This window comes from Miniopterus schreibersii, assembly GCF_964146895.1.
Source record: "Miniopterus schreibersii genome assembly, chromosome: X".
NCBI classification, from domain to species: Eukaryota; Metazoa; Chordata; class Mammalia; order Chiroptera; family Miniopteridae; genus Miniopterus; species Miniopterus schreibersii.
In genome coordinates this window covers 63542272-63564747 of record NC_138104.1, presented here as the reverse complement: position 1 = coordinate 63564747, position 22476 = coordinate 63542272, and the positions used below count along the sequence as shown (strand labels likewise).

The window sequence follows — 22476 nt, the reverse complement described above, 5'->3', positions numbered from 1 at the left end:
GAGAAAGACATGAGGTAGTACAGTTAGGTCCGCCAGTGTCCCACAATCCCCTGCTCTCGGTTCCTCTTTCCTCGCTCAAGATGGCGCTGCTCCCGGTACGTTCCTGGCGCTGGGCTGCCGCGGCGGCTGCTTTCGAAAAGCGTCTGCGCCTCGCCATCCTGATCCGGCCTCTAGTCTCTGTGCGCGGGTCAGGTCCGCAATGGGGGTCACGTCAGCTCCGCGTCCCAGAAACCGCTCGAATCTCCCAGGTGAGATGCTGTTCACATGGAAGAGTGGGGTGAAGGACAAGGGGACCTGTGGGGGAAACGTTGCCCTCTTAACGCCGGGTCAGAGAAAGAGCCAAGAAGAAAGGTTGCCAGGGCTAACTTGGAGTAGCAGTAAGTGAAGGAAATTAGGGATAGTAATTTGAGAAAGGGGTGAAGAAAACCTTTGAGAGTACAGCAAATGGGAATGGGACGGGAGGTTCCGGACAGAGGTCATCCGAAACACCGGTGACTCTCGCAGGATTTACACGGTGTTCTCTTAGTTTAAGAGATGCGGTAGACACCATATTACCTTGGTAAATGCAAGGAAAACTGGGCTGCTTTCCAAAGTTAGTAATGGAATTTGGGACGAATTTGCCAATGGTTCTGATTCTACTCAGTCGGAAGTAGCATTTGGAGAGTACTTTAAGAAGACAGCAAGTAGGTATAAACAAGCGGCAAATTGATTTTACACCAGTTATTCCTCTTGTTGGCAGGGCTCCTTAATAAGCGAAAATGGTAATTATCTTGCTCTCCAAAACATAGATCATCCTAAATTTATATGTAAACACAATTGCCCTTTGATCCGAAAATAGTGTTCTTCTGTGTACACAGGTTGCTTTGGAAGCTATAAGGCTACTTATCTTAACGAATGTAGCTATGGTTATAGTGTATCTTAATATTTGTGCCCATCATTATCTCTCAAGAACAGTTTTGTTTTTTTTAATTTGTACTTGCTCTACTTCAGTGTATCTTTTTATTATATATCGACACTACTTGCTCATCAGTATTACTAAAGTATTGTCAGCTTTGTATGAGAAACAACCTCTTAAAATTTTGATTCTTCATCAACAAATATTTAATGTCTACTGTGTATAGTATTATGCTACATAATGGAGTACCAAGAGAAATAGATATGTTAATGCCTTCAAGATTGGTCAATTTCGTTGAGATTGGATCTATGCATTACAAGAGTAACTAAAAAACAAGGTATTAGGTTAAATTTCAAATGAATATTATAAGCAATAAGGGCTGTAATCATCCAGAGGAGATTGTGATAATGAAGGGCCAGATTATAGAGTAGATCTCATACTGGTGATAGAACTGGGAGAACATTCCAAGCAGGGAGAATAGGGATTGATGCTAGACATGTGTAATGAGTGCATTCATTCAGTAATTAATGAACATCTTTACAGCAGTGAACAACAGAACAAAATATGGGCCCTGTCCTTAAAGAGTTTAAAATCTAATAGGGGAAATAAATTAAGTAAACAGGTAAGTATAATATAATAGTGCAATGATGAGGAAGGTCCAAAATACTGTAAGATATACATGAGGGGCATCAAGTCTAATCTTGCTTGAGGTGGGGAAAATTGTCTTCAGCGATGGATAAGTAAGCAAAGACCTGAAACGTTAGGAGAAGTTAGCTAGTTAAAGAGGTAATAGCATGTGCAAAGGCCCAAGGAGAAATTAGCTAGTTAAAGAGGGAATAGCAAGTGCAAAGGCCCAAAGGTAAGAGAGAACGTGGAACCTATTGTAGAACTCCATATGGTTTAGATTAGTGAGGAGATAGGAAGTGGCAGATTAGGCTAGAGAAGCAAATCCAGATCATTTTATTAAGGTTTTAAAAACACTTTATCGTTGAAAGTTTGTAACACATGGTCTCCTGGGAAACATTCTTGTTCTGTAGTCCTCTAATAAGCCAAATGAAGTTAAGATAAAATTTGTAGAACTTTGTCAGCCTAGAAGAATGAGGGGGAAAAGAAATCATTATGCGTTTCACAGGTGGTGATGGTGGTAAAATGTTAGCTTTCTGTCTTTTCATGAACACTATCCCCACAATTTATTTCCTCCACTCTGTCCTCTACACCCTACCATTTCCTTTGATTACCATTTCTGTAATGTGAAAAACAAGGGAAAGATGTTCCCTTTGCTTTCTACTTCTTAGAGGCATGCAACTCTTGCCACCTTTTAAAAAAATGCATTAAACGGAGATGAAGGAATGATTATAAGGCTTTTAAAGTAGAACCTGATACAAAGTGATGCACATTCAAATTAATTAGAGACTTGTGATTAAGATTACAAAGTAAATATTGAATGCATACTTTTAGGACAATCATTAGTATATAGCATAATGTTCTAGAGCTGGAAAGAAACCTTAATGTAGTGTTATAAAATCATGTTAGTGGGTTGGGTCAGCACTTTTTTAAAGATGAAATTCAGTAGAATAGGAAAGGAGGTATCATTGCTTTGTACATATTAAGGGAAGTATTGTTTTATGTACTTTTGTCTTATATGTTTATATACACAGATAAACACACATGTATATGATTAATGGGATGCTTTGTAAATATGTTTTTCACACTAGAGCATATGTGCAACCTGGTAGTAATTAGCTTCATGTGGCTGTTTAAATTTAAATTAAATTAAAAACTTAATTTCTCAGTTGCATTAGCCACATTCTAAAGTCTGAATAGCCACATAGATATGGAACATTTCCATAATTGCAGAAAGCTCTATTGAACAGTGCTGCTATGGAGAGAATACCATATCTGGCCCTTCTAATTTTTATATGAGGAAACTAAGTCCTAGATAATTGACAACCTTTAAGGCCATTCATTCATTTATTGTCTTCTATGTGTCAGATATTTATAGAAGCTTAGATAAGACTCTGGCAGACACTAGGCACACAGTAAATATTTATTGAATTGTAAAGATACTGGTCTGATAATTACTAGAGCACTATTAATAGAGGGAAACACCTTAAACATAAGTTTTTCTTAAAATTGGAAGATTTTTGTGTGATAAAATTTAAATTGTAATGATTTATTATAGTTGCCTCTTTGCTATGTTAATAATAAAAGGACTTACGAGTTTTGAATGATAGAATTTGGGTTCATTTTATTAATATTTAAATAGTAGAAACTGAGTTAATCTATAGGACCTTTTATCTAAGTTTAAAGTGTCTGTGTCTCTGGATCCTGGCATTGATCATATACTTCACTTTTAAAATTAAATTTATTAGGGTGACATTGGTTAATAAAATTATATGGGTTTCAAGTGTACAATTCTATAAATTCTATAATACATCATCTATATATATATATATATATATATATATATATATATATATATATATATATATAGCATTGTGTGTTTAACCGCTCAAAGTCAAATCTTCCATCACGATATATTTGACCCCCTTTACCCTTTACTACCTCTCTCTCACACCCCTTCCCCTCTGGTAGCCACTATACTTTTGTATGGTCTATGAGTTTTGTTGTCTTGTTTATTCATTTGTTGCTTTCAGTTTTATATCCCATATGAGTGGAATCATATGGTTCTTGTCTTTTTCTGTCTGACTTATTTCGCTTAGCATGATAGTCTCAGGATCCATCCATGTTGTCGAAAATGGCAATATTTCATCTTTTCTTATGGCTGAGTAGTATTCCATTGTATATATGTACCACATTTTTTAAAACAAATTTATTGAGATGAATTCAGATATACAGTTCACCCACTTAAAGTGTGCAATTCAATAGATTTTAGTATATTCAATGATATGTGCCACCATCACCATAGTTGACTTACATTTTCATTACTTCAAATATCATATGATTTCATTAATATGTGGAATGTAATGAATAAAATGACGACCAAACTGGCGAGTGCTAGAGGGGAGGGAGCGGGGGTGATTTGATAAAGAAAGTGAAGGGATTAGCTAAAGAACATATACGTATAACCCATGGATAGGGACAATAGTGTGTTGAAGGCCAAGGGAGGGGGAGGCAGAGGTGGGTGGAGGTGGACAAAGCGGGGGAGGAAATGGAGGACATCTGCAATAGTGTCAACATTAAACATTTTTAATAGTAAAAACAAAACAAAACCTGTTACCATTTTGGCTATCATCTCCCATCCCTCTCCCCCACCTGCTCTAAGCAACCACTAATCTATGTTCATTCTCTCTAGATTTGTCCTTTCCGGACATTTCATATACATGGAATTGAGACTGGCTTCTTTCACTTAGCATTATGTTTTCAAGGATCATTCATGTTGGGCATGTATTAAGTACTTTATAGTTTTTCATTGCATATAGTATTCCATGATATGGATATATAAGATTTTATGCATTCCTAAGTTGATGGACATTTGGGTTGTTTCCATCTTTTGGCTGTTATGAATAATGTAGCAATAAACATTCATGTACAAGTTTTTTATGGACATAAGTTTTCATTTTTTTGGGTGTATACTTAGGAAAAAAATTGCTGGGTCATATGGTAACCCTATATTTAATTAAGGAACTGCCGGACTCATTTTCAAAGTGACTACACCATTTTGCATTACCATAAGAAGTGTATGAGGGTTCCAGTTTTTCCACATCCTTGCCAATAGTTGTTATCTGACTGTTAGTCAAGCCATCCTAGTGAATGTGAAGTGTTATTTCATTATGGTTTTGATTTGTATTTCCCTGATGACTAAAGATGTTGATCATCTATCCATGTGCTTATTGGCCATTTGTATATCTTTGAAGAAATGTCCACTCAGGTTGTTTGTACATTTTTAAATTGGATTATTGGTCTTTTATTACTGAGATGTCAGTTAGTTATATATTCCAGATTTAATTCCCATATCAGATATATGATTTACAAATATTTCTCTAATTCTGTTGGTTATTTTTTTACTCTTTTGATAGTGTCTTTTGAAGTACATTTTTTTTTTTTTCATTTTGAGGAAGTCAAATTTATGTTTTTCTTTTGTTAGTTAGACTTTTGGTGTTATAGCTAAGAATCCATCGCCAAATATGAAGTCATGAATATTTACCCATGTGTTTTCTTTTAAGGATTTTATAACTTAATTCTACTGAGATGTAGAAGCATTACTCTTGTATAGCTGTAGTTCCTTTTTCTCTGCTTTATTTATATATAGTATAATTATAAACATTATAATCCTAATAGTACATTGTTATAATTATTACATTTTATGACTTTTAAAGAAGCAGAGATAAGAAAGGACAAATAAATATTTATGGCTTTTGCTATGTTCTCTACGTTTGTTCTCTTGTATTTGAGTTACCATGTGGAGTCATTTGTTCATCCCAAAATAGCTGTGCTCCCACCAATCTCCTTTGTGATGTTATTGGCAAATATATTGCATTTCTATATGTTATAGGCTCAACAGTACATTATATACCTCTTATTTTATGGACGTAAGAACATCCAAACTTGTAGAGAACGTTTACAAAAATTTACTTAAGCCAAACTAGTGACAATTGCTGGGAAGCAAGATCTCAAATGCTCCTGAGAATGACAATTTTGCAGTTTCTTTTATAGTTTTGGAATTAAGGAGGGAACATAAAGATTACATGAAAGTGGGAGAAAGCAAGTTGGGACTTGGATTACAGGATAGTTAACTATATAATGTGTACTCAGGGTGATTACCTTTCTGAGGGTTCTGAAAAACATGATTTCTCTGGCATTTAAAAGGTTTATTAAACTAGATGCACAAGAACAATGGACAATGGCTTGCTTAAGGCAAATATAAACTTTTTACTAAAGAAGCTTTATTCCTGGGGCATGCATGACCTGCCCAGTTAAGAATTTAGGATCAGATCACACCTCCGTTAGACTTATTAAAGCACCCCCCCACAGTTTTATACAATTGCTTTCTAAATCAGTGCAAAGAAGAAACTAGAAAAACATGCATTTATAGGGTTATTTATTTATTTATTTATTTAACCCTCACCCGATATTTTTTCTATTGCTTTTCAGAGAGAGTGAAAGGGAGGGAGGGTGGGAGGGGGAGAGAGAGAAACATCAATATGAGAGAGACACATCGATTAGTTGCCTCCTGCAGGCACCTCGACTGGGGCGGGGTATCCAGCCTACAACCCAAGTACATGCCCTTGCCTGGAATCGAACCTCGGACCCTTCAGTCCACAGGCTGATGCTCTAACCACTGAGCCAAACCAGCCAGGGCTATAGGGTCTTTTATACTCATATACAGTCATGTGCTGCTTAAGTATAAGATATGTCTTGAGAAATGCATTATGTTGACCAAAAAATGTTCAAACCTATAGAGAATTTTTGTGTGTGTGTTAATCCTCACCTGAGGATATTTTTTTCATTGATTTTTAGAGAGTGGAAGGGAGAGGGGGCAATAGAGAGAAAGAAACATCGATGTGAGACACATCGATTGGTTGCCTCCTGCATGGGGCAGGGGATCAAACCTGCAACCCAGGTGGGTGCCCCTGATCGGGAATTGAGCCCATGACCCTTTGGTGCATGAGCCGATACTCGAACCATTGAGCCACACAGGCCTGTAGAGAATTTTTATAAAAATGTATTGGAGCCAAAAAGACGATGCACCTAGAAGCAAGACCTCAACAGGCTGAGGTAAGTGCTTCTTAGAATAGCAGTTTTCAGTTTCTTTTATGCATTTAAGATTAATGAGGGAACTAAGGAAGATTACATGAAGGTAGGAGGAAGCAATTTGGGGATGGGATTACAGGATAGTTAAGACTATGCTCTCTTGAGGAGTCTGAAAGGGGGCATTTCAAAGGTGAGTCAACCTAGGTGCACAGAAATAATAGATAGGGTTTGCTTAAGGCAGAGAGATAAGACTTAGTAAAGAAATTGTATCCCTGTGGCATGACTACCCCCCATGACCTTCACAATTATGAATTAAGGTCAGATCACCCTGTGAGGTTACTTTCCACAGAACCCCCTTTTTCATCAACAGTTGTTAGACTATGTTGATATCAACAATGTCCAAAGCTGTAGAGAATTTTTGTGAGTTTTTGAGCCAAACTGATGACAGTTTCCAGGAAGCAAAATCTCAGCAGATTGAGAAAATGCTCTAGAGGATGGCAGTTTTACAGCTTATTTTATACATTAGAATCAAAGGAGGAGACATAAGGAAGGTTACATGAAATTCATTGGTGGAAGATGAGGGACACAGGAGAAAGCAAAGTGGGGGAAGTCTCTGTGGTTGGATAAAGAGTAAAATGGAGAGATACTTTTACATTGGAGGGTACAGGATAGTTAATAAACATTTACAGCACATAGAGATGGTATGTCGGGAACAAGATAACAATGAAGGTACTGTGGTTTCTGCTCTGGTGTGGTGGGTGTGCCCTGAGTGGTCTGGAAAACTAGTACTCTGACATTCCAAAGATGCAAAATGACAATTGTTAGGCTTCCGAGAAGGACCACACAAGGCCAGATGAGAAGGTAAAGGCAATTTTATTAAGGCATCTGAATACAGATGGTTCAAGTATCTGAATACAGATGGGCTGAGCTCCAAGTGTCATCATCGCCCAGTGGTTGGGAGGAAGTCTCTTTATAGGGTGTAGGGAGGGAACTTTTTTTGCATGCACACGGTTTTTCTGAGTCAGAGTAGAAAGTTATTGAATGTAAGGAACAGGTTGTTGCTTGAGATCATCTAAAAGTTACTTTCTCATGCAGGGAATGCAAGTTACCAAGCGTAAGGACAAAATGTGGCTAGCGGAATGAATTCATCTAAAAGTTACATTCTCATGCTGGGGAGGGGTGGGCTCTGAGGAACATTAAGTTTTTGTCCAAACCTAACAATAAAACAGACTTAAGATACAGATTGACCTTTGTCAAGGAAGCTACAGGCCCAGGATGTGACTACCTGCCATGATTCCCTTTTAGTTAGGAATTTTTATGTTCAGACCATCCTATGTGGTTACTTTCGGTCTCTGAGTTTGTAAGGCTCACTATGCAGGCCTCTTCTGAGCTTGTCAGGTTTAGTATGTGGGCCTTTTTTCATCTATTGTGATTTTCTTGTTGGGCAAACATGGAGTGTGCTTTATAGCCTATTGCACACCTAGGTTATATGGTATAGCCTATTTATTGTTCTGCAGAGGATGAATAATAATTTTTCCTTTCCCTTCTGGGTTCTTGGCTGAGACGTCCCTGTACTAAAGGACAGATTAACAGGAGAAAAACAAAAGTTTAGTAACATGTTTGCCTCCTGTATACAAGGGAGAGACCTAGGAAACTGAGTAACTCACCAAAATGGCTGAAGTCAACACCGTAAATATCTTCAGCTGAAGACAAAAGATGTTGGGAGTGGGGCAGTCAGTTGTGGGAGGTTACCAGGAAAAGCGTAGTAAACAAGTGTAAGGGTTTTAGGGTTTGGCCAGTGACTTGGGCTGTGAAAGAATTCACAACTAAGAGAAGAGAGACATTTTACTTTCCAGTAGAGGAAAGGGCCAGTGTATTGCTATTCATTACAGGTCAGGGAAGAAAGAGTGGCTTGCATTTTTAAAGAACAAGCAGTTGCTGTTGCTAAGGGACAAGGAAGGGAGGGGGATTGTGTTGAAGTTGACCAGATATTGGGTGGGGGTGGGGTATCTTGAAAAGTTAGAGTTTGTTTGCTTTCCAGGAGGCAGTCCAGCAGATGCCCTAAAGAGGTGTCTAATCAGTATTTTTCCCAAGCCAAACAGGTTTAGTACAAAAGTTATGAATAGTTCAAAAGAGACTTGTCTGAAGAGGAGGGTGAAGGGAACTTTTGAACTAGAGATTCCTGGTGAGAATTATCCCTGAGTAGGAAAAACAGCAGGGAGGAAGGGGTTGTGGGGGAAGTGTTGCAACCCTTATCTACCCGGCTGTTTGAATGGAGAGGCAGCTTGAATTAGGGGAACTAGCAACCTCTTGGTTTAATTACCAGGTGTTTCTTATAAATTGTGGAAGGCTATAGCAAAGAAAAGGAGAGGCCTTTTTCTGTCCTTACAAATTTTTTATGCAAATTTAAGCCTCTGTCTTTTGCCTTTATAATAGTTCCTAGAGATAAAGTTATCTACCTCTTCCTAGTACAGTCCAGGAAGACCTCTTACAACTGGAGATCTCCCTTACAAATGTAAATGTAAAAGTACAAGATAGAGTACCTTTCTTCCGGACTTCTATTAACTGAAGTGGGAATATAATTAACCTAGGGAAATTATCTTTATTCTGTTTTAGATACCCTAGTTTTGAAGTATAGCACTCCCATTTTAGCACTCCCATTTTCTCCCCTTACAATCGCTACTTTGAACATAAGCAAGAGCAACAAAATTTGATAGAAAACAATGACCTCTTTCCCTCCCCTGGCTCTTTGTAAAAGATTTCTGCCCACAAAATTCCAGGGAATAGCTAACTGAAGAAGGTTAATTAATGCTTATCTTAGCTTCTCTATATCTCTTTGATAGTCCCCCCCTACTCCCCTTGGCCAAATAGAATGTAGTTTTTGCCTTTATATTCTCCCTGTGAGGACTGTTCGGGGCTGCGAGTTTGTTAGGGCAGAAGCCCGCTCACATTTGCTGGCTAATAAATCTCCAAATGGTCAATTTGGTCTCTGTGTGAATTAGTCTCGCGTAAGAGGGGTGTAACAGTTTTAAGATTTAGATTTCAAAGTAGAAGATGCATATCAAGGAACTACAGCAATTGCTGAGAAGACACTGAATGTAGTAAGTGAAAGGGTAAGGTTGGTGGTGCACGGACACTCTAAATAGCCATCTCAGACAGTATATAAAGAAAAATTGAATTTATTTAAGGAAAGGGGTTGGGGGATGGGATACCCAAAGGAAAGGACTACACAGCACTGAGTCAAAGGGTATTGGGTCCGTGATGGCAGCAAAAATATACTTGTGACAGTGAAATAAGGAAGAGGATAGAGGCAACTGGAGAACCTAGGCTGGGCTGCTTTGGCTCACTGAGAAGTCAGAGAGAAGGGGGTAAGCCTGGGACAAGCTGTCGCTGTAGAGCATGCACTGGGTCTTTTGTCCTGAGCTTGTTTATGTCTTTCTTGCAGGTGGAAATCTTAGGGGAGGTTTCAGGGAAGTGTCTCAAGAGAATATTCATCAGCTTTCCTAGTGCCCTCTCTCAGGGTCCTGGTCTCCACTGATTGGTCAGTGCTAGGGCAGGGGGTCATTAGTCAATGTAGCAGATTCTAAGGTAGCCACAGCACCACTTGTTTGGTTTTTCTGCTTATCTGAACCTGGAGCTGAAATACAACTGAGGCCTAGATGTTATCTTTAGGGAGGAATGCTCAGAGTGTCTAAACTGCATGACTAGCTGTAGGCTAGGGAGAATAGATTACCCTGGGGACAAGGTTCTTGTTTTCCTAATTTTGCCCCTTGCTTTCTGCCCTGGTGAATCTCTGTACCCAGGTTTCTGTACCTGGGTTTCTGTACCTGGCCCATCTAACAACAAGAGAATGAAAAACAGACCTTAGGAAAAAATTGAGGATGTTTTTAAGTGGATTATTTTGCATGGAAATGAAGAGGGTGAGAGGTGATTCAATGACATTTAAAATTCACAGTAATCCCTTATGATACTCTTTATTTCTGAGGCATCTGTTTTATTGTCTATTCTTTCATTTCTGATTTTATTTGAGTCTTTCTTTTATTCATAGTCTAGCTAAAGGTTTGTTGATTATCTTTCCAAAAAATCAACAAACCAACAAATAACTTGTTTTGTTGTTTTTCCCCCCTCTATTTATTGCTGCTCTACTCTTAATTATTTCCTTCCTTCCTCTGTCTTCCGGTTTAGTTTGTTGTTCTTTAACCACCTTGAAATGAAAAGTAAGGTTGTTTGAGATTTTCTTAGTTCAGGCTACTTTAATAAAGTACTGGTGGCTTCTAAACAACTGAAATTTATTTTTTGTAGTTCTGAAGGCTGAGTAGTCTAAGTCTAAGATCAAGGTGCCCCAGGAGATTTAGTGTCTGGTGAGGGCCTATTTCTTGGTTCATAGATGGCTGATTTATATCTTTACTTGGTGGAATTGCCCAGGGATCTCTCTGCTTATGATGGCAGTAATCCCATTAATGAGGCAATCCCTTCCTTACCTAATCACCTCTCAAAGGCCCCACCTCCAGATATGACTGCATTGTGGATTAGAACTCAGCATACGAATTTTGGAGGAGGGGACACATTAAGTCTATTGCAGAGATCTTTCTCTTTTTCACTTAGCGTTCATCACTATAAACTTCACTCTTATTTTGCTGCATTCCATACATTTTGGTATATTGTGTTTTACTGTTCACTTATCTCAAGATATTTTTTACACATCCTTTTGATATCCTCTTTGACCCAGTGGTTGTTTAAGATTGTGTTGTTTAGTTTCCAAGTATTTATCACTTCTTGTTTTGTGGCTGTTAAACTGATTTCTAGTTTTATTCTGTTGTGGTTGGAGAATATACTTGGGGATGATTTCCATCTTCTTAAACTTGTTAAGACTTGTTTTGTGACCTAACACGTTCTCTATCCTGGAGAATGTTGTGTGTGAGCTTGAGAAGATTGTGTATCCTGCTGCTGTTGGGTGGAAAGTTGTGCATATGTCTGTTAAGTCTATTTGCTTTATAGTATTGTTCAATTCAGCTGTTTCTTTATTGTCTGTATATCCATTATTATAAGGAGAGTACTAAAGTCCTCTACTGCCCTTAGGTCTGTCAATATCTGCTTTGTATATTTGGATGCTCTAATGTTGGGTGTGTATATATTTAAAATGTTATATCTTCCTGTTGAATTAGCCCTTTTATCATTATATAATGACTTTTTTTTTTGGTCTCTAGAGAGAAGTTTAGTCTATTTTGTCTGATATAATTATGGCCATCCTTGCCCTCTTTTGGTTACCAATTGCATGTAATATTTTCTTTCATTCCTTCATTTGCAGCTTATGCTTGTTGTCTTTTTTACTTATGTTCATTATTTTGCAGAGTAATCACGTCTTGGAGTCAGGGGCTACAGGGGCAGATGCTGGGTCCTAGTTGACAGTCTGGCTACAATAGCTGAGTGATGAGTGAATGGCTTGAAACATGGATGTGGGCCCAGGCTCTCTTAGTTATATCTTTGCATAGAGGTATCTGTACAAACATGGATATTTATGACTGTCTTGAGGCAGCAGTGGATCTGAGGGTTTGAGGAACAGAAAGAAGCTGGTGTGGCAACAGGAGCCCAGCAAGCAGTGAGATGAGTCCAGAGAGATGGGCCAAGGCCAGTCAACCAGGGACTTGACGGACATGGTAAGGCATTTGGATTTTGTCTTGAGAAATGAGAAACCACTGAAGTTTTGATGCAGAGTGCCACGTTCCTGTGGCTCCCATGTCACCATGTTTTGCTGTCTGTTTCTTGAACCGATAAACTTAACAGTCCTTTAAAAGACAAGAGCCCCCAAATCTTGGATGATTCAAATTAAATTATCCCAGTGCTCAGTTTACTGCTTTATAACATTTGGTGGTTTTTGTGATCAACTCCAAATAAACCACTGATTACACATGTGCACACTCAAACACATACATGTCAAAACTGGTTCTGGTTTTTAGTTGACTTTTAATCCTATGCAACTCTATACCTGAGCCTAACTTTGTTTTTGTTTGCTTATTTTGTTTTTAGTTTCCCAGTCTTACACTGTGATATAATTGACATAATATTGTACTAGCTTAAGGTATACAACATAATGATTTTGATATATGTACATATTGTAAAATGATTACCACAATATGTTTAGTTAATATGCATCACCTCATAGTTGCAATTTTTTTTCTTGTGATGAGAATTTAAGGTTTACTCTCTTATCAACATTCAAATATACAGTACAGTATTGCTAACTATAGTGACTGTATCATGTATTCTGAAGAACTTATTTTATAACTGGAAGTTATAAAATCCCATTCCCCCCACCCATTTCTCCCACCTCCCACCACTAACAACCACCAAGTCTATTCTGTTTCTATGAGTTTGGGTTTTTAGATTTCATATATAAGTGAGAACATACAGTATTTGTCTTTCTCGGTCTGTTTTTCACTTAGCATTATGTTTGCAAGTTCTATCCATGTTGTTGCAAATGGCAGGATTTCCTTTTATATGGCTTAATAATATTCCCTTTTGTATATAGAGTATATCACATTTTCTTTATCCAGTCATTTGTCGTTGGACACATAGGTTGTTCTCATGCCTTGGCTATTGTAAATAATTCTGCAATGACTTCAGAGTACAGATATCTCTTGAGACAGTGATTTTGTTTTCTTTGGATACCTAGAAGTGGAATTGCTGGATCTTATTGTAGTTCTGTTTTAATATTTTGAGGAACCTCCATACTGTTTTCCATACTGGCCGCATTAGTTTACATTCCTGCCAGCAGTGTACAAGGGTTCCCTTTTCTCCACATCACTTCCAACAAATATTGTCTCTTGTCTTTTTGATGATAGCCATTCTAACAGGTAAGAGGTGATATCTCATTGTGGTTTTGATTTGCATTTCCCTGCTAATTAACGATGTTGAGCCCCTTTTCATGGACCTGTTGGCAATTTGTGTCTTCTCTGGAGAAATATCTATTCATTTCTTCCATTTTTAAATTGCATTTTTATTTTTTGCTGATGAATTGTATGATTTCCATGTCTATATTTTAGATATTAACCCCTTATCAGATAGTTTGCAACTATTTTCTCCCACTCAGTGTTTCACTGCGTTGATTGTTTTCTGTGATGTGTAGAGTTTTAAAATTGAATGTACTTCCATTTGTCTATTTTTCCTTTTGTTACCTGTGTTTGGTTTTTTTAAAATATGTTTTTATTGATTTCAGAGAGAAAAAGGGAAAGAGAAACATCAATGATGAGTCATTGATCGGCTGCCTCCTGCACTCCCCCTACTGGGGATCGAGCCAGAAACCTGGGCATGTGCCCTGACTGGGAGTGGAACTGTGACCCCCTGGTTCGTAGGTTTACGCTCAACCACTAAGCTACGCAGGATGGGCTGTTGCTTGTGTTTTTGATGTCGTATGCAAGAAAACATTGCCAAAACCAATGTCATGACATTTTCCCTCTGTTTTGTTCTTGAAGTTTTATACTTTTTGTACTTGTTTTTAGATCTTTAATCCATTTTGAGTTTATTTTTGTGTATGGTGTAAGGTAAGTGCTTCATTCTCTTGCATGTGAATATCCAGTGTACCTTTACCATTTACTTAAGAGACTATCCTCCATTGTGTGGTTTTGGCACTCTTGTAAAAGACCATTTTGCCATATGGGCAGGAATATATTTCTGGGCTCTCTAAGTTCTATTGATCTATATGTCTGTCATTATGCTAGTCCTATACTGTTTTTATTACTATTGAGTTGTGATATGTTTTAAAATCAGAAATTGTGAGGCCTCCAACTTTTTTTCCCCCAAGATTGTTGTGGCTCTTCATGGACCCTTGAGTTTCCATATGAATTTTAGGATATTTTTTCCCCCCATTTCTGCAAAGAAATGCTACTGGGATTTTGAGTGGGATTGCACTGAATCTGTACTGCTATGGGAAGTATAGATTTTTTAAATTATTTTTTAGAGAGAGAGAGGAAAAGAGAGGGAGAGAGAGATAGAAACATTAATGTGAGAGTGAAACATTGATTGACTGCCTCCTACATACTGGGGATCGAGCCCACAACCTGGGCATGTGCCATGACTGGGAATCAAACCCATAACCTTTCAGTACTCAGGATGACACCCAACCAAATGAGCCACACTGGGCAGGACTATTCCTAAGTATTTTTTTAGTGCAATTGTAAATGTAACTGTTTTCCTAATTTCTCTTTCTGATAGTTTGTTATTGCTATATAAAATGCAACTAATTTCTGAATATGAACTTCGTATCCTGCTACTTTACTGAATTCATTTATCAGTCCTAATAGTTGTTTGGTGGAATCTTTAGGGTTCTCTACATACAGTTATCATGTCATCTGCAAATAATGACTGTTTCACTTCTTTCCAACTTGGATTCCATTTATTTGATTTTATTGTCTGAATGCTGTGCCTAGGACTTCCAATACTATGTTGAATAAAGTGGTGAAAGTGGTGATCTTTGTCTTTTTCCTCATCTTAAGGAAAACACTCAGTTTCTTCCTGTTGAGTATAATGTTAGCTGTGGGTTTGTCGTATATGGCCTTTATTATTTTCAGGTACTTTCCCTCTATTCCCATGTTGCTGATAGTTTTTATCATAAATGGATGCTGGATTTTATCAAATGCTTTTTCTGCTTCTACTGATATGATCATATGATTTTTTATCCTTTATTTTGTTTATGTGGTACATGACCTGAATTGATATGTGGATACTGTACCAACCTTGCATCCCAGGAATAAATCACAGTTGATCATTAATGTATTGCTGAATTTGGTTTGCTAATATTTTCTCAAGCATTTTTACAACTATGTTTATCAGGGATATTGGCTTAATATTTTTAATTTTTGTGATACCTTTGTCTGGTTTTGGAATCAGTAATGCTGGACTCATAAAATCAGTGTGGTAGCCTTTCCTTGTTTTGAAGTTGCTGAAATAATTTGAGAAGAGCAGGTGTTAGTTCTTTGCATGTTTGGTAAAATTCACATGTGAAGCCATTGGGTCTAGGACTTTGTTTGGAGTTTTTTGATTACTGATTTAATTTTGTTGGGAGCAATTGGTCTGCTCAGATTTTCTGTTTCTTCCTGATGCAGTCTTGGAACATCATATGTTTCTAGGAATTTATCCATTTATTTCAGATTGTCTTTTTGTTGGCATATAATTGTTCATAGTGTTTTCTTATAACCCTTTGTATTCCTGTGGTGACTTTCTCCCTTATCCTCTTTTATTTCTGATTTATTTATTTGGATCCTGTATCTTTTTGTCTTGATGAGTTTGGTTAAAGATTTATCCATCTTATTTATCTTTTCAAAGAACCAACTCTTGCTTTCTTTGATATTCTGTATTGTGTTTTTTTTTTTTAAACTGTATTTTGTTTAGTTCCACTCTTTATTATTTCCTTTCTTCTCACTTTGGGCTTTGTTGTTATTTTTATAGTTTCTTTAGGTGATCAGTTAGATTTTTTTTATTTGAGACTCTCTTGTTTCTTGAGGTTACCTGTATTGCTATGAATTTCCCTCTTAGGACGGCTTTCTCTGTGTCCAATAGATTTTTGGGTCATTGTGTTTTCATTTTCATTTGTTTCAAGGTATCATTTGATTTGTCCCTTGAATACATTGTTAACCCATTCATTGTTTAGTAGCATGTTATTTATACTCCATGTGTTTGTGTGTTTTTCAGTTTTCTTCCTGTAATAGATTTCTAGTTTCATACAATTGTGGTTGGAGAAGGTATTTGATATGATTTCAGTCTTCCTAAGGTTATTGAGACTTGTGTTTTGTCCTTACAACTCCCCTGTAAAATGTTCTATGTGCAGTTGAAAATAATATATATGCTTTGTGTTGAAATGCTCTAAAAATATCAAGTCTACTTGGTTTAATATGTCATTTTATAGGCTGTTGTTTCCCTATTTTTCTGTCTTGAAGATCTATCCATTGATGTCAGTGGAGTGCTGAAGTCCCCTGTTATGACTGTGTTACTTTGGATATCTCCTTGTTTGTCTGTCAGTAGTTTTATGTATTTAGGTATTCCTACATTGGATACATAAATATTTACAAGGGTTATAGCCTCTTGTTGAATTTATCCTTTTCTCATTATGAGATATCCTTCTTTGTCTTTATAATAGCCTTTTTTTTAAAGTCTATTTTGTCTAATAAAGGTATTGCTACCCCAGGTTTTTTTGTTACCATTTGCATGAAATATCTTTTTCATTTTTTTTAGTTTCAGTCTGTGTGTCTGTGAATCTGAAGTGGGTCTCTTGCAGACAGAATATGTATGAATCTTGATTTTTTTCATCCATGCAGTCACCTTATGCCTTTTGATTGGAGCATTTAATCCATTTACATTTAAAGTGATGTTTGATAGGTCCATATTTATCACCGTTTTATAATTCATGTATATGTTCTTTTTTTTCCCTTCTTATGGAAGTTCCTTTAACATTTCTTGTAATGCCTGTTTGGTGGTGAGGAACTCCTTTAGCTTTTACTTGTCTAGTAAGCTCTTTATCTCTCAATTTTATTTTATTTATTTATTTATTTTTTAAAATACATCTTTATTGATTTCAGAGAGAGGAAAGGAGAGGGAGAGAGGTAGAAACATCAATGATGAGAGAGTCATTGATCTGTTGCAGCCCGCAACCTGGGCATGTGCCCTTACCGGGAATCGAACCCCGATCGCCTGGATCCTAGGTCGACGCTTAACCACTGAGCCACGCCCGGCCGGGCTTTATCTCTCAATTTTAAATGATAGCCCTGTTTGGTCATCTTGGTTGTAGGTTTTTTCTTTTTATCACTTTGAATATTTTATTCTAATTCCTTCTGGCTTAAAACGTTTTTGTTGAGAAGTATGCTAGTAGTCTTAGGGGAGCCTCCTTGTAGGAAACGAAGTGTCTTTTCTTTACTGCTTTTAAGGTTTTTTTTCCTTTACCCTTCACCATTTTAATTATGGTGTGTCTCGGTTTGGGCCTCTTTGGGTTCATTTTGTTTTGGAATCTCTGTTCTTTCTGGACTTGTGTGTCCTTTCCATTCACCAACCTAGGGAAGTTTCCAGTCATTATTTCTTCAAATAGTTTTGCAATCTTTTGTTGCCCCTTCTCTTTCTGGCACCCCTATGATGTGAATGTTGTTAGACTTGATGTTATACCAGAGGTCCATTAAAATATCCTTATTTCTTTATACTTTTCTTTTTGCTGTTCTGATTGGGTGTTTTCTGCAACTTTATATTCCAAATTGCTAATTTGATCCTGTGCTTCATCTTATCTGTCCTTGATTCCTTCTAGAGTAGTCTTTATTTCATTTATTTTTTGTTCTGCCTACCTGACTTGGCATTTGACTAGTTCTGCCTGCCTGAGTTGGTAATCGACTACTGTTGCCTGCCTGGCTGGGTCATGGAGTTATATTGCCTGACTGATTACTTCTTTGACTTGTTTGCCCTGACTGGCTGCTTCATTGACTTATTTAACCCACGACTGACTTGGTCATCATAGACTTTTTTTTAATGTTTCAGTATATATTGTTGAAAGTCTTACAAATGTCCCCTTTTTTCCCCTATTGATCCTTTCCACCCTGCACTGCCCCATCCCTCCAGGCCTTCACCACACTGTTGTCTGGGTCCATGGGTTATGCATATATGCATGTAAGTTCTTAGGTTAATCTTTCCCCACCCACCCATCCCTGACTTCCCTCTGAGATTTGTCAGCCTGTTCCATGTTTATATGTCTCTGGATCTATTTTGTTCATCAGTTTATTTTGTTCATTAGATTCCACATATGAGTAAGATTGTGTGATAGTTGTCTTTCTCTGACTGACTTCTTTCACTTAGCATAATACTCTCCGGGTACCATCATGCTGTCTCAAAGGACATGGGATCCTTTTTTTTACAGCTGCATAGTATTTGAAGGTTTAAGTGTCTGAGAAGATGGTTGATATGATTTCAGTCTTCTTGACCTTGTACAAACTTGTTTTGTGTCCTAACATGTGGTCTCTCTTTGAGAATGTCCCATGTGCATTTGAGAAGAAGGCATATTCTTCAGCTTTGGGATGAAATGTTCTGTAAATGTCAATTAAATCCATCTGATCTAGTGTGATACTTAGAGTCACTGTTTCCTTGTTGATTTTTTGTCTGGAAGATCTAACCAGTGAAGTCAGTAGGGTGTTAAAGTGCCCTACTATGACTATTGCTTTTGATCTCTCCCTTAAAGTCTTCCAGAAGTAGTTATTGTTGTTTTTGGTTTTTTTTGAGCCAGTGTGAGTCTTTTGTTCTGAGGTGGGTCTCTTATAGACAGCATATATTTGGGTCTTACTTTCTTATCTATTTTGCTACCCTATGTCTTTTGATTGAAGCACCTAATCCATTTAAGGTTATTATTGATTGATACTTATCTATTGACATTTTATTACTTTATGCCTATGTTTCTTACTCTCTCTATTTCAACTTAGTACAGCGTTACCTTTAACACTTTTTGCAATGCTGTTTTGGTGGTGATCAACTCCTTTAGCCTTTTTTTTTTTTGTCTTGGAAGCTCTTTATTTCCCATCTATTTTGAATGATAGTCTTGGTTTCAGATCCTTGCTTTTCATTACTTTGAATACTTCATGCCATTCCCTTCTGACCTGTAGAGTTTCTGATGAGAAATCAGCTGACAGCCTTATGGGAGCTCCTTTGCAGGTAACAGATTGCTTAAAGGCTTGCTGCCTTTAAGATTGTCTCTTTGTCTTGAAATTTTGGCATTTTAATTATGATGTGTCTAGGCGTAGGCCTCTTTGGGTTCTTCTTGCTTGGGACTCTTTGTGCATTCTGAACTTGTGTGACTTTTTCCTTCACGAGGTGAGGGCAGATTTCTTCCATTATTTCTTCAAATTCTCTAATCTTTGCTTTTGTCCTTTTCTGGCACTTCTGTGATGCAAATATTGTTACATTTCATGTTGTCCCACAGTTCCTTTAAAACTGTCCTCCTGCGTTTTTTGTGTTTTTTTTTTAATATATCTTTTATTGATTTCAGAGAGAAAGGAGAGAGAGAGAGACAGACAGAGAGAGAGAGAGAGAGAGAGAGAGACATCAGTGATGAGAGCGTCATCATTGATCAGCTGCCTCCTGCACGCCCCCAACTCGTGATCGAGCCCGCAACCTGGGCATGGAATCGAACCTCTATCTCTTGCATCCTAGATCGATGCTCAGCTGCTGAGCCATGCCCGGCCGGGCTGTCCTCCTGTTTTTAAATTGTTTTTTCTTTTTGGTTCTCCGATTGACTAATTTTTTTTTTCTATCCTGTCTTCTAATTTGCTGATCCGATCCTCAGCTTCCCTTAATCTGCTATTTATTCCTTTTGATGTTGTGTTGTTGTTTTTTTATTTCTTCTGTGTCATTCTTAATTTCCTTCATAGTTTCCATTTCTTTTCTCATGCTGCTGAGCATCTTTATGATCAGTATTCTGAACACTATATCTGATAAATTGCTTATCTCCATTTCACTTAGCTCTTCTTCTGAAGAAGTCTTTTGTTTTTTCATTGGGGGCTTGGTTTATATTTATTTATTTATTTTTTTAAATTTATCTTTATTGTTGAAAGTATTACAGGTGTCCCATTTCCCCCCCCAATTGACCCCCTCCACTTCGCCCCCCACCCCGTCCCCAGGCCTTCACCTGGTTATTGTCTGTTTCTGTGGGTTATGCATATATGCATATATATAACTTCTTTGATTAATCTCTTCCCACCCTCCAACCCCCTTCCCTCTTTCCTCTGAAATATGATCGTCTGTTGCATGCATCAATGTCTCTGGATCTGTTTAGTTTGTAAGATTCTTCTGTTCATTAGCTTCTTCTTAAAGAAGACCCTTCAACATTTCCTGTAGTGCTGGTCTGGTGGTGATGAACTCCTTTAGCTTTTTCTTATCTGTGAAGCTCTTTATCTGACCTTCAATTCTAAATGATAGCTTTGCTGGGTAAAGCAATCTTGGTTGTAGTTCCATGTTTTTTATCACGTTGACTATTTCTTGCCACTCCCTTCTGGCCTGCAGAGTTTCTGTTGAGAAATCAGCTGACAGTTGTATGGATGCTCCCTTGTAGGTAACTAACTGCTTTTCTCTTGCTGCTTTTAAGGTTCTCTCTGTGTCTTTAACCTTTGGCATTTTAATTATGCTGTGTCTTGCTGTGGGCCTCTTTGGGTTCCCTTTGTTTGGGACCCTCTGTGCTTCCTGGACTTGTAAGTCGATTTCTTTCTCCAGGTAGGGGAAGTTTTCTGTAATTATATTTTCAAATAGGTTTTCAATTTCTTGGTCTCTTTCTTCCCGTTCTGCAACCCCAATAATATGAATGTTGGGCCTCTTGAAGTTGTCTCAGCGAGTCCTTATACTGTCTTCATATTTCTGGATTCTTTCTTCTTTTTGCTCTTCTGGTTGGGTGTTTTTTTGTTTCCTCTTGTTCCAAATTGCTCATTTGATTCTCAGTGTCCTCTACTCTATTGATTCCTTGTAAATTATTCTTCATTTCAGTTCCTGTAGCCTTCGTTTCAAATTGGTACATTACTATGTTATCAATTTTCTCAGTTATTTCCCTAATAGTCTGCTTAAACATCCTTATAAACAAAATTCTGAACTCTGTATCTGTTAGTTTGCTTGGATCTATTTAATTTAGTTCCCCTTCTAGAGATTTCTTCTCTTCTTTCCTTTGTAATATGTTTCTTTGCCTCCACATTTTGGCTGCTTCCAGGTATTTATTTCTATGTATTAGGTAGAGCTGCTATGTCTCCTGGAATTTGTAGAGTGGCTTTGTGTAGTAGGTGTCCTGTAGGGTTTAATGGCTCAACCTCCCAAGTTACCTGAGCTGGGCCTTCTAGGTGCTCCCCTGTGTGGACTGTGTGCACTGTCCTGTTGTAGTTGAGTTTGGTTGCTGTTGGCGTCTCTGGGAGGCATTGACCCCCAGGCCAATCAGTTTTGAGGACCAGCTGCAACTATAGCCAAAGAGCTGCTGTGCTGGAAAAAACACCCCTATGGAGCAGGATTTACTTTAGTGGAGCTTTGGCGTTCACCAAATGCACCCCTTGAGTATGACACTCGTGGATGAGGTAGGGTTGTAATCTCACGTGGTCGAGTCTAACCACCAGGTGCACTGTCTCTGAGGTCTACTAGGAAGTGCAAAGTCATCTTCTGCCTGTGCCATGCCCAGGGCCACACAGCATGAGCTACACAGCAAATCATAGTTGGCTGCTACTTGTGCTGGGCTTGTAATCGTCCAGGAGAGGCCATTGTATGAACCAATGCAGGCTTCCACTAGTGCCAGGCCTGGGGCCACTTATGAAGCTGTATGGGGCACGCTGCTGCTTGTTTGAGAGATTTTAGGAAAGTCCCTAAGCATGAGGCTGGAGAGGCCACTTGCATAGAAAAGCCACTGGAAATGGCTTGGATGAGGTTGCTGGTGGGGAGGAGGGAGCCTCCGGGAATCATGGGGCTGGGCCAAAGGTGTGAGTCAGGTGCTGGAGAGTCAAATATGGCGCCTTCCTGCCGGCTATGTGGGGAGGACTCGCCACAGGAGCAGTGATCTCTGCCATCTCTTCTGTCTGGGAGAAAGCCGCCCCTCCACCTCTTGTCCCAATTTCAGGCAGGTTAGTTTCAAGCTGCTGCGCGGCGCTGGGGCTCAGAGGGAGCACGTCTCAGTGAGTCTGTGTGCGGGCCCTTGCAGAGGAGCTGCCTGGGACTCCCGCAGCCTCCACTACCGTCCACGACAGTCCCCGCAGGTTTCACAGCCCGGAGTTGTGGGGACATCTCTTCCCAGCCCTGGAGCCCTGGGCTGGGGGCCTGCTGTGGGGCCGGGACCCCTCGCTCCTCCGGGAAACCTCTACCCAGAGATGTCCCTCCCCAATTTAAAC

General features: G+C 38.4%; 1 protein-coding gene across 2 annotated transcripts in view; it reads left to right on the top strand.

Annotated features, from left to right (window-relative positions):
* The window catches only part of ABCB7 (ATP binding cassette subfamily B member 7), a 124150-nt gene continuing 101674 nt past the window's right edge, over positions 1 to 22476 (top strand). Inside the window, exon 1 of one of the 2 annotated variants that reach the window (XM_081125833.1) lies at positions 1 to 248. In XM_081125833.1, the coding sequence (XP_080981959.1) occupies positions 81 to 248 (168 nt within the window). In that variant the 5' untranslated portion in view covers positions 1 to 80. The remainder of the gene's footprint in view (positions 249 to 22476) is intronic. The other variant, XM_081125834.1, reaches the window with a different exon arrangement.